Source organism: Hemibagrus wyckioides, linkage group LG22 (assembly GCF_019097595.1).
Source record: "Hemibagrus wyckioides isolate EC202008001 linkage group LG22, SWU_Hwy_1.0, whole genome shotgun sequence".
Taxonomy (NCBI): Eukaryota; Metazoa; Chordata; class Actinopteri; order Siluriformes; family Bagridae; genus Hemibagrus; species Hemibagrus wyckioides.
The window spans coordinates 22,084,587-22,101,365 of record NC_080731.1 but is presented as its reverse complement, the minus strand read 5'-3'; the positions used below and the strand labels follow the sequence as shown (position 1 = coordinate 22,101,365).

Genomic DNA, 16,779 nt, shown 5'->3' with positions numbered 1-16,779 from the left:
ATTATGAGTGAGTGGATTGAAGTTAATAGAGTAGTTCCCTTCACACTGAGTGCACGGGTTAAATTAAGATTTCAGAGGTAAAACTCAGAATCTCTTATTCTGTTAACCATCATGGATGTTCATGGAAGCTGTGGTGAAGCTTCAGGGTGAAACACAGCACACTGACACACAGCTTTATGTTAATGACATACAGGAAATGTTCCACACTGAAAAGTTTAATCCTTGCTGTAATGCTCTCAGACCTTCTGAGCTCTTCATGAAAAATTCCTCTTATAGCAAATTCTCTTAAATACTTAAAGAGAGACTCAGGCTGCTTTTATCCACTTATAGTTACATTTCTCATGTGGACTTTCGGTGACTTTGTTCCTCTTGTCATTGAACTACAACCCGAATTCTGGAAATGTTGGGATGTTTTTTGATTTTAAGATTTTTATTGAATTTCAATATACATATACAAAACATTTAACAAACCCCCAGCCCTCACCAACAAAACCCTAGAGTAGCGCTCATGCTGTTCATTAAATCCGATAAGAATTACAGATCTTGTTAGAGAAAATAAATAAATAAATAAATAAATAAATAAATAAATAAATAAATAAATAAATCAAATAATGAAAATAAGTAAGTAAAATGAAATAAAAATAATATTAATTCATTAAAAGAAGGAAGAAGGAGTTCAAATAATAATTATCTAAAATGGTCAACATAATCAATGAAAGGGTGCCACATCTTAAAGAAGTTTTTTTCAGATCCTCTTAATGAGTACCTAATCTTTTCAAGGTAGAGACAAGACGTCATTTCTCTGATCTATTGAATATGTGTGGGTGGGAGGGGATCCTTCCATTTTAATAGGATGGCTCTATGTGCCAGCAGAGAAGAAAAGGCAAGGGTTTTGCGCACTGATGCTGACAGCCATTCCTCCCCTGGAGCAACTCCAAATAATGCCTCTAGAATTTCTGGCTCTAATCTGTGTTGAAGAACCACAGAGTGTGTTAAATATCGATCGCCAATAACACTCTAATTTTGGACGTGTCCAGAACATATGGATTAAAGTACCCTCAGCACACTGACATCTATTGCACGAGGAGCTAGTACCTGGAAACATTTGGGCTAATTTAACTTTGGCTGTATGAGCTGTGTGTACTACTTTGAAGTGAATGAGAGAGTGCTGAGCCACATAGACGAGGAATGAACCTGCCTAAGAACACAGTTCCAAGCCAAGGTCTTCCTCCCAAGCTCTCTTAATGTTATCTAACGAGGAAGATGCCTGATTATTCATTAAATTGTAAATAATGGAAATTGAGCCCTTAGCTAGTATATTACATGAAAGGTAACTATCTATAGGATTTTCAGGAGGCATCACAGGAAAATCCAAAAGAAGTGACTTAACATAATCGCTTACTTGCAGGACTCTAAAGAAATCAGATTTAATAAGACCAAAGTGAGACACTAACTGTTCGAAAGAAGCAAATAAATTATAAATAAATAAATCTTTGAAGCATTTTATCCCCTTGTCTGACCATCTCCTAAACGACCCATTCTGCATTGAAGGCAAGAAGAGGTGATTACGGGCAACGGGGCTAAGAAGAGGAAGATCCTTAAAACCAAATGATTTCCTAAACTGGGTCCATATCCTCAACGAGCGTTTAACCACTGGGCACTCGACAGAGGTGTAAGTTGCTAGAAGTGCTGGAAGGGAAATTTGCTTATGGGCATGTACTTCCATGTCCACCCAGGGTGGTTTATTAGGTAGAAGGTGGTAATGCTGTCAATACAGTGTATTTCGTATGTTAGCTGCCCAGTAATAAAACATTAGGCAAAGACATACCACCATCTCGTCTAGACCTTTGAAGGTATGTTTTACGCAAATGAGGATGCTTACCATTCCAAATATAAGTAGAAATAACAGAGTCCCAGGATTTAAAAAAATGATTGAGGGATAAACAGACACTGTAAAAAAAAATCTCGGTCAAAAGACGGTCAAATCACTGGCAGCCAAACAAAAACCATAAAATTAAAGTAAAATACGTCCGTTCAAATAAAGTGCAAAAACAATCATTTTACATACATTTTTATTAAGTATTTTACAGAAAAACACTGTAATTTTACAGATGTTTCCTTTATTATTATGAACCACTACCTTCAATAAAGTGACAGCATTAAATATTTTGCAGAGAAACACTGTAATTTTAATATTTTTTTTCTTTTATTATTAAGAATCAACATCTTCAATAAAATGTCAAGACATGCTCAAAATTGTAAATTAAACAGTTTTATTTTTAAAGACAAATAAATTCATTAAAAAAATTACAGTACCAGTGAACATGAAATTTATTTAACACTTATTATTCACTGTACTGATTAAAAAAAATGATCATAAAATATAAGCTTTAGGATATCTGTGAAACATTTTCAGCTAAAACATACTGAAGAAATACAAAACTGATGCATGTACAAGATACAAGAAATCTCGATACAAGATCTGCAAGAATTTTTCACAAACAGTTCTTCAAAGCCCCCAGGATGAATTGAAAAACTAATAATGGCAGTTCTCCAAGTCTCATGAAATCATGATTTCACCTCTGAAACGAGTGGAGAAAGGAACAATTGGTGATGTTTGCTGTTTTTTAGCTTGTTTTTTCTATTAATTTTGTATTGTTTTCCACAATATTCTACTGACTTCTGGGGACTGTGTAGCTCTGATAAAATGTGTGGATAAATATTACATTGTCTCTTAAAGGGTTAATTCACCCAAAAATTAGATTAGATTAGATTCAACTTTATTGTCACTGCACATGTGGGTACAAGGCAACTACAGTTAGCATCTAACCAGAAGTGCATTTTGCAGTGCAAATAATTAGCATATATAATAAGTATATAACAATAAATAATTTGCATATATAACAGTATATAACAGTATACAGTGGGAGGTAAATACAATGAGTGCAAATGAGCAAGTGATTATAGTGGTGCAATAAAGAAGGTGTTGTATACCATGATAATAATTAAATATGTAAACAGTATACAGAGGAGTTATGTTCAATGAGTGCAATGATTTAGATGTGTGCAATGAGGAAGATATTGTATACTAAGATAAATAATTTGTATATATAAACTGTACACAGAAAGGGTTATATACAGAAAAAGGTTATATACACTGATAATAATGTGTTCAGTCAATGTGTGTGTGATCGGGTGGAGGCAGAGTTCAGCAAAGAAACAGCTGTGGGGAAAAAGCTGTTCCTAAACCTGCTAGTCTTGGTCCGGAGGCTCCTGTAGCGCCTCCCAGAAGGCAGGAGGGCAAAGAGTCTACTGGCAGGGTGATAAAAGTCCTTTATGATTTTGTGTGCTCTGGTGAGACAACACTTCCTGTAAATGTCCTCGATCTTAGGAAGTGGAACTCCTACGATGCGTTGTGCAGTTTTCACCACCCTCTGCAGCGCTTTCCAGGCTGACACAGTGCAGTTCCATACCAGACAGTGATACAGCCGGTCAGGATGCTCTCGATGGTGCAACGGTAGAAGTTCACCAGGATGTCTGAAGAGAGATGGTTCTTCCTCAGAGCCCTCAGGAAGAAGAGGCGCTGGTGAGCCTTCTTGACCAGACTGGAGCTGTTGGTAGTCCAGGAGAGATCCTTGGAGATGTGGATACCCAGGAATTTGAAGCTAGTGACATGGTCCACCACCTCTCCATTGAGATGAATAGGTGTGTGTGTCACCTTTCTCCTTCCTGAAGTCCACCATGAGCTCCTTGGTGTTTGCAGTGTTGAGCAGCAGGTTGTTGCCAGCGCACCACGCAGCTAGACGGTCCACCTAAATGAAGAATCATCAGGAGTCATTTACTCACCCTTTTGTTAATTTTCATAACACAAATGAAAATATTCTGTTCCTCCTACAACTTTCATAATGAGATTGTAAAACTAAACTATATTAATCAAGTGGTTTAGTCCAAATTTCCTGAAGAAATTCAATCACTTTATATGATGAACAGATTTGATTCTAACTTGCTGTGTAACACATGAGAATGAACCGCATTCCACAGTTCAAGCAAGCATGCTTGAGCTTCCATTTGCCGTAACTGATGTGTGTGCTGATCAATACAAATACATGAATAAAAGCTTAAATTCAATCTGTTCATCATATAAAGCGATTGAGTCTCTTCAGAAAATTTGGATGGATTTGTTTTACAATCTCTTTATGAACTTTTTGAAGTGACAGAATGGTAGTTGCACAGACTGTCAGTGAAGGCACAGAAATCTCTCAGATTTAATTAATAATACCTTCAGTTTTTTCTGAAGAGGAACAAAAGTCTTACAATTCTGAAACGAAATGAGGGTGAGTAAATGAAGACAGAAGCTTGATTTTTCGCTGAATTATCCCTTTAAATTTATTATAACTATAACTATATAACTAATTGCATTAATAAGTAAAATCATAACATACAACAAAAGGTCAATGACTCTGCTCCAGAAGTGACAGATACAGCAGATAAAGAACAATCCTCTTCTAAATTTCCTATCAGCTGGATCTTTGGTGCATCTGGAATTCACTGAAGTCCTTCAAATTCTTTCATTTACTTTGTCTTTAACAACATTTGACATTAGATATTATGCTATGTGAAGAAAGAGCACTCAAGTTTTGAGAGCGCTAGTTAATAAATGTTGTTAGATCCTTCTGACGTGATATAAGCCAAGAATTTTGGATCCAGATTGTCAGAACACATCTGATGTCATACTTAGTCATAAAATTAAAATTCACATAAAAATGGAAATTCTTTTTCTCTGTGAAACAAAAGATATTCTAAATAATTTTAGCAACCAAAATGTTTCAGTGTACAAAAACACTTACACATTTATCAAAACCTACTATTAGCTCCACAGAAGAGGGTCATACAGGTTTGTAATGACAAAGTAAATTTTCAGGTAAATTATGACAGAGTTTTTATTGTTGTGTAAACTATTCCTATAGTTCACATCTGTAAAACATGCTTGTATTTTCTGGACTATAAGTTATTATTGTTTTTTTATCATCTCAAACATGGTGCAACTTATATAATGCTATTAGTGGCAAGCAGGCAAAATAGTTTATGCATATGTGCACCCATATCGGTGAAAAACAAAGTAGTTGTATCATCGTTACTCTGACAGCTTCCTCATCACAACACTAATATACAGGTTAGAGCCAGCACAATTCCAAAATACCAGAATCATTATCAATGATGACAACAAAATGAAAGACTCAGTAGAGGAGGACACACAGGATAACAAGTGAAAGCAATCTTTTATATTTTGACAAATTTGTTTAGGCTTGCCATAGAGTGAGTAGACAATATGCTGAAGGTCAAAAGGTACAACCATCATGAGTTTAATCCAAGGGCATTGTGAAGCTCAATTCTTTGTGATCATCATAGCAGGCTTTACAAGAGACCTTATGTCAAGATAGACCCAAATATCTTGTGAACATGACAGCCAGAAGCTTGGGTTGATAGTTTTTAAAAAGCTGAAATATTATAAAAAATATTAGTGTAACCAGAGTTTTTTCTTGAGACTTTTTTGACATTTGTCCAGGTTGCCTGATGATTCAGTATGGGGTCTTCCATGAACTTAAAGAGAGAATGGAACATGTTGGTAACCAAACAGTTTTGCACTACTTCAGTTTCTATTTTACTTAATCTATCTCTCATTAATTTGCTATTATTATATTGAATAGCATTATATCCAGGAGGTTTTCTTTTTAATCCTTTTGGAATTTTGAGGAACTTGAGGAAAACTTTGAGGCGATTTTGCCTGTCCTGCTTGCACCTGCTTGTCTGTTCACCCTTTACCTGCCTGCCCACCTCTTTCACATCACATTGGACACCATTATGATTATAACCAATATAGTATCTGTTACAAGAAGCAAGTTACAACTACACACACTGTAAAAAAATTTACTGTAAAATTTACAGTAACTTACTGGCAACTTTGGTTGCCAGCAAGATTGTTAATTTACAAGAGCACTGTAAATCAATAATTACGAAAATAAAATTATTTTAATAAAAAATACAGCACACTACTGTATATATATGCTGTAAAATCATTAGTTTTTTTAACAGCCATTTCTGTAAATTTACAAGAGCACTATAAATCAATAATTACAAGTTTGCTGTAAAAATATAGCACTATATATCCTGTAAAATCACTTTACATGCTTATAGCCATCTCTGTAAATTTACAGTAGCAATGTTTAAGTTTGTGAGTGAAATTACAAGAGCAACTGCTAACTTGTACTGCTATACATACATGTGACAGTAAATGAAGCATTAGTTGTTAAATTCAATTCACTAAATTAACTACAGTTGAGATTTTTCACTGCTGTGATGGTATGTATAACTACTTTTGCTGTAATTTTTAGTATTTTTAGACTGCTTTTTTTTCAATATAATGTGTAACATGAACAATAAAACTATCAAAATAACAGAATTTCATAAATTTAGCAATTTATTGTTCAATAATTTATGATTTAACATAAGCATCAGTTTCCAAAACATATCTGGAGAAACAAAAACGGACATTGCACATTAAATGAAAAGCTTTGGCCTTGGGGAAAATAAAAAACCCTACAGTGTGAATGAACTTCATTCATAAACTCAAAGTTATACACATACATACACACACAAAGTTAAGGATATTGGGCTTTTGGATGCACCTAAAATACACTATAACCTTTACAGATGAACTTAATTTGACCTTCTCTACCCTTCTGAATGCACATGTCCAACTGGTGTTTGATCCATGAATCCACCAATAAATTTTCTGGTTCAAATAGAATTGGTATTTAAACAGTCTGCATACATTCAAATAGTCACAGCAACCACGGCTTCAACCACAGACTCTTTTAATTCTTTTAATTTGTTAGTTTTTGTTGGCGATCGTCTGTGCGGTGTGAAGTTAACTCATTAAAAGCTCCTTTACTTTTTATGAGTTCGTTTCATCTAAAACATAGCTGACAGTATTAACCCATACTAGCAACACACTAACATTAGCTGGTATATGTGCCCTCTTTAACACATCTTGGTGTAGCAGTAAGTGTAGCAGACAAATAATATATGAAATAAAAAGGTAAATTTCCTTCTGCAGGTTACGGTATATCCGCTGATAGAGTATCTGTCCATATTCCTTTTTTCTTTCTCCATTGACATCCTGAAAGCCACGAATCGCTCAAAATGCAAATGCAGCAGACTCTGACTCCAACCGTCGTATTTTAAAAGTTCTCCAGGAAAAGGCATGCTCGAATGTCATTGGCCAGATTCCTGTATGACAATAAGATAAACCAATCATGTTCGAGGTGTAGAGACAGCCAATAGCGTGGTGACGTTACAACTATAGAACAAATGACTTATTTTGAAAGGATAAATGTTTAGTTCTTTTATTTTAACAAATCTGTTTAAAAACAGTGGTCAGTAATCCTGGTCCAGGGAAGCCACTCAGTTCAGTTACTGGGTTTGTTAAATAAGTGCACAAATCTGTGGTGTTTTCCTCTTTACTGTGTTGTGTGTTATCTGGTGTCTGTCCCCATAATTCCATATGAGTACCACATGAGTACTCTAAGGCAATGGTTCTCAGTTCCAGTTCTGGGGACCACCTGCTCTGCACATTTGGCATGTCTCCTTTATTTAACACACCTGATTGACAGTGGCTAGGCAAGCCTGCCAAAAAGCATAACTAATGCTACTTGTTTTACACTAAACAGTAGTTTTTGATTGAACTATTTTTAGAGTTTACACTGAAAAAAAAGCTCTTATAAGAGAAGGCACAGATTTTTTCCAACAGGTGGGATTCAGTTAATGGCACTTCTCATTCATATGGTATCCATAAACAGTGACTGACCACCATTTTGAAATTCAATTATGTCAAGGTTGTAATGTAATTGCTTATCAAGGCACACAATCCAATTTGACGTTATGCTTTCGCCAATGTTTAGTACAGAACCTTGTATCTCCCAATAACAAGAGGAATATTTTTAATATTTTCTGAATAAACTGAACTGAATGTGTCAGATAAGAGTCATACAACATGTGGAGAACATGGGTCCCCAGGACTGAAACTGAGAACGACTGGTCTTGGAGGTGTTGATTTCACTGGTTAGCCCATTAGTAGCCGATGGGAATTTGTAAACTGAAATGGAACTTTTCACTGTATAAAGTAACTAGATACACTGTAATGTGGATTAGTTATTGATTTAAGCAAAGACACTGTATGTTTCTCTTTCATGCACTTTCTCAAGCATTTGAATGACCATATTATTTATAAATACATTGTTATCAGAGATCAGATACCAGATACCATACTTTAAGATGGTCATATCTTAATGTTAACACTAGTGTGTTTGTAAAAATGTGTAGGTGCTTTTCTTGGGGAATGTGTAAAGATGTGTGCTTTTCTCATGTCTATTCACAATTTTCTCTGTAAAAAGTAAATTTGGATCCACTGTTGTTTAAAGTGTTAGATCAAATCAATTCACCACATCAGATAAATCAGATGAACAACACAAGAACAACTAGAGTTGTCTAATACAAAACACACAATCATGTGATTATACCAATAAAAAAAGGAAAATAATGAAACAGAAATAAATATAAAAACAATGCAAATAACAAATAATTAAATAATAAATTACATAAATGCCTAATGATTATGACTGATGATATGATTAAATAATAATAATAATAATAATAATAATAATAATAATAATAATAATAATAATAATAATAATAAATAAATAAATGAAAAATAAATGCATATAAAACACAACACAAATGGCTGCTTTCTCAAAGCAATACACAACAGGTAACAAAATATCCTCAGGGGCCTCAAAGAGCTATATAAATACACTTTAAACGACATACTTTGCATTGTAATTTATTAATGTTCACCCACCGTCAACATTTTATTTTCAGCATTATTCGAAGTCAATAAACATTGACTCCGCCTTCACCCTTCCCCCTTCCCCCTTCCCTCCCCCCGCGTTTTCAGGCCAAAACACGCACACGGCGCATGATCAAGGGCGTGACCACAGTTTTACCTTTGACCAGCTAGGTGTTTCTACTCGTTCCACATTATTCAGGATTTTCACAAGTGGAGACGAAGGTAAGAAATATATCATCGGTACTTATATATCTAAGTAACCAGCATATTTTGGCCATGTGTGTCAGGTGAGTAGTTGAGAGTAAACAGTTTTTTTTCCCTATAGGTGAGGATGATGAACCTTTTTACGTAATAATCAGTCATTTCTTGTCGTGCCTCATATTTAATTTATTATTTTAACTGAGGACAATTACATATGCTGTTTTTTCTCTCTTTTTTTCCCCTGCAGGTGAGGATATTAAACTCCTCCATTTTTCCGACAGTTGTGGAAGCTACTTCCACACTTTTTCTTGTCTTTGACGACGACAGCCACAGACGTTGATATGTTACATCTCACACGTGCAAATTTAGACTGAACATGTGATCCGCGATAATGGCATATGTTATGCAAAAGTTTACATGCCGCTCATGTGGTATGTCCCTGAAAAGTATAAAAAGCTATGTTAATCATCAGATTCTGCATAGACATGAGACAAGTTTATTTCCATGTTGCTTTTCAGAGCGCAAACAAAAATTCACAAAGTACACTGCTTTAAAAGCTCATGTCTATCGTTCCCACAACAGCCCTGTTTCACAGTTGACACACAGATGTCATTTGTATGTAATGATGTTAATTGTAAGAAGCAATGCATAACTCTGAGTGAGCTTCTTGCACACCTCAAGGTACATTTGAGTAAGCATGAGTTAGTTTATTGCCCATTCAGCAATTGTAGCAAGGTGTTTAATGTCAAGTCATCATTTACATCCCATGTTTCAAGAAGACATAGACACCAAACTGATGTAAATCTTTCAGTCACATTCTCTGAGCCATCTGTCTTCTCAAATTGAAACCAATGAAACTGAAATGCACGAAAGTGAAAATCAGCCTCAGGTTACAGAAGACATTGATATCAGGTCTTTGTACATGAGAAATCTGTGCATGTTTTACATGCAACTCCAGGCAAAATATCTTGTTCCATCATCGACTATTCAAATGATTGCTGAAGAGATAAATGGCTTGAATGACATTTGTCATCAGTATACAAAAGACAAGATTAAAGAGACACTTAGAGTGAATGCTAACATGTCTGATACAGAGATTGATTCAGTTTTTCAGAGTCTTCAGGAAAGTGATTTGCATGCTGCATGTAGCTCTCATCTGTCCGCTAATTATAAGAGAAGGCTGTATTATGTATATGTACATCCACAAAATGTCTACCTGGGCACCAGTGAACAAAGAAGGGACTGTTATGCACAATACATACCTCTTCCTGACACCTTAAGAGCTATTCTAAAAGATCCTGTGGTGTGGCAAGAGTGTGTTAAGCCTCAAAATCGTCTAGTTTCTGATGGCATCTTCAGAGATATTTGCGATGGCTCAATCTTCAAATCCAGTGAGCTATTTTTGCAAACTGATCACGTATCAGGATGCTTTTGAAGTTGTCAACCCACCTGGGTCAGCAAGGAAGAAACATAAGATTATTGGAGTATACTTTACACTTGCTGACGTTGAGCCATTCCATCGTTCCAGTATTGACAATATGCAGTTAGTGCTGTTGTGCAAAGAGAAATACTTTAAATCCTTTGGTCAGGACAAAGTGTTTTCTAGAATGTTGTCAGACCTGAGACAGCTTGAAGAACATGGTATTGTGAACACTTCTGGTCATGTGGTTCGAGCAACAATAATATCTATTGTAGGTGACAACTTGGGGTCACACTGCATTGGTGGCTACACACAGAATTTCAGCACCTCAAAGTACTTCTGTAGGTACTGTGAGGTACAAAGAGACCAAATAGACAATGTGAGTCAGAGCTTTACTGTACACACAGTTGATACCTACAATGAAGCAGTGCAGTTATTGAAGCAAAGTGATGTGGATGATATCAAAGGAATATATTGTGATTCAGTCTTCAACTCTCTGAATTATTTCCATGTATGTCAGCCAGGTCTTCCTCCATGCATAGGTCATGACTTGTTTGAGGGAGTTGTAGCTTATGACTTAGCGATTTACCTGCGCTATTTTATAAAGATCAAGCATTGGTTCACATCCACTCAGCTGAATAGGCGAATAACACAGTTAGCCTACAAGGACTCAGATTCTAACTCATGTCCCTGTCCGGTGAATGAAAAAGGCAGTACTATAGGTGGCCAGGCAGCTGAGAACTGGTGTCTCCTTAGACTTCTGCCTGTCATCATTGGCGACAAAGTTGATCCTCATGACCCAGTGTGGCAACTAGTGATCACTTTGAAAGAACTTGTGGAACTGGTGTGTGCTCCCATAATCACCACTGCCCAGATTGCTTACCTGAACGTTGTTGTGGTTGAATATCTAGAAACAAGGAAAGCACTGTTTTCTTCTGATCATTTAAAACCCAAGCACCACTATCTTCTCCATTATGCATCATTGATCCTCAAATTTGGCCCCCTAATACGGCTATGGACAATGAGGTTTGAGAGTAAACATTCATACTTCAAGAGGTGTGTGAGGAGGATACAAAACCTTAAGAATGTGTGCCAGTCTCTTGCAAACCAGCACCAACTACTCCAAACCACCATCAGCTTGAACTCTTTTTTTTGCACCAGTACTGAGGTCAAAAAACTCAACTCTCTAGCATGCTCACCTGTATAGTGATGCAGTGCGCAATGCAGTTGAAGCCCACATGATTACAGAATCAGATTCTGTGTCCACTGAGGTAAACTTTAAGGGCACCCTTTACAAAAAGGGATCTTTTCTCTGCCTAAAATGGGAATCTGATGACTCAGTAAAGTTTGGTCAAATTGAGCTTATTTTGATCAAACATGACAAAGAGGTGTGCTTTCTGGTGACACTGTTCACTTCATTGTATTTGGCAGAATATGGACTTTATGAAGTCAAAAATGCAGATGGGGATATGCACTGTATAAATGCAGAAGACTGTCTGGATTTCTACCCATTGCCTCTGTACAGTCTGAATGGGCATAAAGTCATATCACTTAAGCACAGTGTTGTTGATCAATAAATGGGTTGAAGTTCACTGTTATTTTGGGTAGACGTTGAATTTCAGTATAGAACGTATGCAGATGGGTGTGTATTAACAAATGTATCACATGGTAATTGTTGAGTAATGTGTAAATGTACAGTATGATATTCACTAAACAATGACTTTACTTTATCTCCCCCTTGCAGTCATGGATAAATGGGTGATCGACCTAACCTCATCCCTAAGTCACGGATTTAGCCAAGAAGATGTCATACAGCAAGTGGTGGAAGCCTTGGTGTCTGTTCAGCTGAGGACCTGAAGTTTTTGGAGGCAGATGACTTTGTCGGAATTTTGAAGCCAATTGAAATAAGAAAAGTTATGGCTTGTATCAAATGTAAGTAAAATAATAGCCTTGAGTAGCTGGTATAGTTTCAGATTCATTTGAGGTATAAAGTTCAAAGCAGCATGATAGCATATTTTAGAGGCTTAATGTATGATATCATGGCTTTTACTTGTTCTACATGATCCCATCTAGTTGAGTAACATGACTGTTCCTGTAAAGCAAAAAAAGTCAAAATATGATGTTAGGTATGATTACAACAAGATTGACTTGCAAGACATTCCAAATTACAGTGGCAAGCAAGATATGTGGACCCTTTTGAACTGTTTGGTTTTCTGTATTAGTCTCAAGATGTCATCTGTCACTCCATGCTTGTGTAATGTGCAAGCTAAAACACAATTATAACTGTTCATGCCTTTGAGCACATCATAAAGACAACAATCAGCACTTTGAATGTTTAACGGGATTTGTTCAAGACATGAAATTATAACTGTGTTTTATCTTAAGCTAAGTGTGTGTTTGTTCATTACATTTCATGAATCATTAATACAGAAAACCAACTATTTTGAAATTTTTTTTTTTTTTACTGTATATGTGAATTATATAGACTGACATGAGTGTTCCTTTGTGTTGTTTATATTAATCCTCAGTGATGACAGTGGCAGATGATTCCTCCTCAGTAGCTACTAGTATAATTGAATCAAGCACTAGTGAAGATTCATTTATTAGTGACATAGATGATTCCAGCACCAGCGGTCCTTCCACTCTGACAATCACTGCCACAGGAAGCTCAGCTTTGAGACGTCTAGCCTCACCCATTGTGCCAAGTCCAGCCTCACTCATAAGTCCAGCCCCACCAACTCCAGCCCCAACTCCCACCACTCCAGCCCCAAGTTCTAGGTTCATCCTCATTCTCTACTTCAGAAAGTGGGTCCTCAGCTGTAGGCTTTGGAAATAATAGCTGGCATTACATATTTGACATACCCTGGAGTAAGATGCCCTCAAGTACAAGAAAGTTATTAGATACTAAGCAGAGGCCATCTGCAGCAGAGAGAACGGAGGTTATAAGGATTGTAGTTGCTGAAATACTCTCTGTGTGCAAGAAACCAGGAAAGAGGCACATTGCTGAATCCAGTTTGACCCCTTTGCAAAACATGACTTAGTACTTGGTGCCAAACCCTTGTTGGCAATCACAGACGTCAGACATTTCTTGTAGTTGGCCACCAGGTTTGCACACATCTCACATCTCAAGGAATTTGGGCCCACTCCTCTTTGCAGATCCTCTCCAAGTCATTAAGGTTCTGACGTCTGTGATTGCCAACAAGGGTTTGGCACCAAGTACTAAGTCATGTTCTGCAAAGGGGTCAAATACTTATTTCACTCAATAAAATGCAAATCAATGTAGAACTTTTCTGAAATGTGTTTTTCTGGATTTTTTTGTTGTTATTCTGTCTCTCACTGTTCAGATAAACCGACCATTAAAATTACAGACTGATCATTTCTGTCAGTGGGCAAACGTACAAAATCAGCAGGGGATCAAATACTTTTTTCCCTCACTGTATTCATTTTTCTGCAAATGTAGAGGGGTTTGAATGACTGCCATTCAAGTGGTTGCCTCAAACTCAGTGGAACTGGAGTTTTGCTTGGCATTTTAGAGCCTGAAATAGAATTCTGATTGAACTGTGAAAATTTAATTACTGATGTGTGTGGAAGTTTATATAAAGACCAGGTGAAGGCAATTATTTCAGTTGTCCACTACATATTGTTACTGTTGGGCCAGTTACAATTAATGTTCATCTACATGGAGTGACTAAAAAGAAATTAGAGAAATTGGAGAACATGGAGAAAACTCAAGACTGGTTAAGTATAGAATCATCTTACTGTGAGTGGAACACTTTCAGGCATAACCACTATTAAATCATGTATTGGAATTGATAAAATGGTGAAAAATACTTGAAAATAACTCCAGTTTATGTGGAGGCAAGAAATCACATTTCAAAAATTCATTTTCAAAATACATTTGAAGAATCATTGTCTTCTCTCTTGTACTCCTTATAGATACCTGTTGTTTGAAAGATTTCTGAAGAGAGTATCCCTCAAGCTTTCTCAAGTCCCCGTGTGGCATGTATTGTACATGTTATGGACAATGAGAGCTGTTTTTGTTTTGATGTTTTGTTTTGTTTGCTTTCTATCATGGTTTTGATATAAAAACTTTTTATTTTGCAATTTACCCTTTTCTATTAAAGTTTTGAAAAAAAAAAACCCATTTGTTTCTATCATTTGTGTTGTACTGTATTCTAATAAGGAAATAAAGAATTTGCTCTAATCTCAGTTAATCAGTTTCTTATTCTTGCTTGACTACATTCTGGACTATTACAATGCACTGTTTTCTCTGGCATTACCTATACCTGCTTTACTTTTGTCAGATTCATTAGTGTGTATATGCATTTAGTTATTGTGACATCACTAAATAGGTGTGGCCAGAGGAACAACATGCCTGGAAGTGTCAGTCTGGAGATCACTGCAGTCTTTAAAAAAAACATGCGTTGGTGTAATGACAGAAGTTAACTAAATTTCTTTTTAGAATTACAGAGTTTGAATGTAGAAATACACATACAACACATACAAATGAGTTTTACTGTAAAATGAAGGCGGGAAATGTTAAAATGTTATTATGGGCATAAACATTTGATATAATAAGCTGTTTAATTACAATTTATTATTGTAATTTTACGTAAATTGCTATGTAATTTAAGATAACAGAAAAAATACAGTTAAAATAATACAGTATTTTTTGTAAAAAAAAAAATTAATTTTGGTATAATTCGTAAAATTTTAATGGTATAATGGTTTAATGGATAATCCGTAAAATTGCAGTCAATTTGTTAATTTAAAGATAATGTTGGTCATTTTACTGGTTTTTGAACTTATTTTTAAATAACGGGAAACTATTGTAAAAAAATTATTAAGAGTTATTATTAACTCTTAATAATTATTATTATTATTAAGAGTTATTTATTATTATAAATAACTCTTATTAATAAGAGTTATTTTCTGTAAAATTAGGATTTTTTTTACAGTGGAGGTAAACACTGAAATAGATAAAGAAATTTGGGAGAACTACCATCTTAATGGAATTAATGCGTCCAATAAGAGAAATCTTTAAAGAGGACCATTTAGAAAGGTCTGTCTTCATCTGTTCCAAAAGCGTACCAAAATTATGTTTAAAAAGGTGTTTAGGATGGCGAGTAATACAGACACCAAGATAAATAAATTTGTTTTTTACTGGCTTCAATGGTATATTGCAGTACTGTAATTGCACATCTACCTTACTGATTGGAAAAAAATTCACTCTTATGCAGATTAAGCCTGTAGCCAGAAAACCAACCAAAATTCTTAAGCATGGTTAAAGCTACAGGTAAAGAAGTCTGTGAATTAGAGATAAAAAGTAATAAATCGTCTGCATATAAAGTTACCTTATGCACAGCCTCCCCACGTGTAATTCCAGTAATCTGCTGACATTCACGCAGAGCAATTGCTAAAGGTTCAATAGATAGGGCAAATAATAATGGTCTTAACGGACAGCCCTGGCGGGTTCCATAATACAGGTTAAACGGTTGAGAGTACAGACCATTGGTCAGAACTACAACAGAAGGAAGGCTATAAAGCAACTTAATCCAAGAGAGAAAGGCTGGACCAAATCCAAATTTTCCTAAAAAGTTACTAACCTGCATGATGATGTACTCTGCAAACTTCACAACCTTGGCTTGCTGCAAAGACCAGGCCTTCAGTCCTCGAGGAAGCGGAAGCGTGGTAAACGGGCGGGTGTCCGTGCTAGGCTAACAACAAACCCTAGCTGGCCGGTTCTCCCCTCCATCATCTTGTCCAACGTCTGCTCACTGGACAATAAATTGGACTACATCCGACTCCAGCAAACTACACAGCGTGAGTTCAGAGACTGCTGCATCTTTGTTTTCAAGGAGACGTGGCTCAGCGACAGAGTTCCGGACGCCGCCATTCAGCTAGCCGGGCTAACCGTGTTTCGTGCCGACAGGAATGCAGCTCTATGTGGTAAGACTCGCGGTGGCGGGGTGTGTGTTTACATCAACACGGAATGGTGTAAGGACTCTGTGCTTGTGTCTAATTACTGCTCATGTTCACCTGCCTGTGACAGTGATGCCTCCCTCCCAGACGTGCTGAACGACTTTTACGCTCGGTTCAAGGCACAGAACAACAGCGAGGAAGACCATCCCTCCTCCTAATGACCCAGTGCTCTGTCTCACCATGACTGACATGAAGAGAACTCTATGCAGAGTTAACCCACGGAAGTCTGCTGGACCAGACAACATTCCTGGCAGAGTTCTCAGGGAGTTTG

The 16,779-nt window shown here is 36.4% G+C and overlaps 1 protein-coding gene across 7 annotated transcripts; it reads left to right on the top strand.

Moving 5' to 3' along the window:
- Positions 1–9,012: 9,012 nt before the first annotated feature.
- LOC131343210 (uncharacterized) lies at positions 9,013–14,710 on the top strand. 7 transcript variants are annotated; one of them, XR_009203112.1, is made up of 4 exons: positions 9,042–9,127; positions 9,354–9,484; positions 12,271–12,458; positions 13,055–14,694. XR_009203112.1 is itself a non-coding variant. In XM_058374710.1 (2 exons), the coding sequence occupies exon 1, from the start codon at positions 10,453–10,455 to the stop codon at positions 11,731–11,733; it is 1,281 nt and encodes a 426-aa protein (XP_058230693.1). In that variant the 5' UTR covers positions 9,544–10,452; the 3' UTR covers positions 11,734–12,458; positions 14,463–14,710. The 7 variants fall into 7 exon arrangements, 2 of the variants coding, with proteins under 2 accessions (XP_058230693.1, XP_058230692.1); XR_009203115.1 differs by having other exon boundaries at positions 9,123–9,192; XR_009203113.1 differs by lacking the exon at positions 9,354–9,484 and having other exon boundaries at positions 9,013–9,127; positions 13,055–14,692.
- The last annotated feature ends 2,069 nt before the right edge of the window (positions 14,711–16,779 follow it).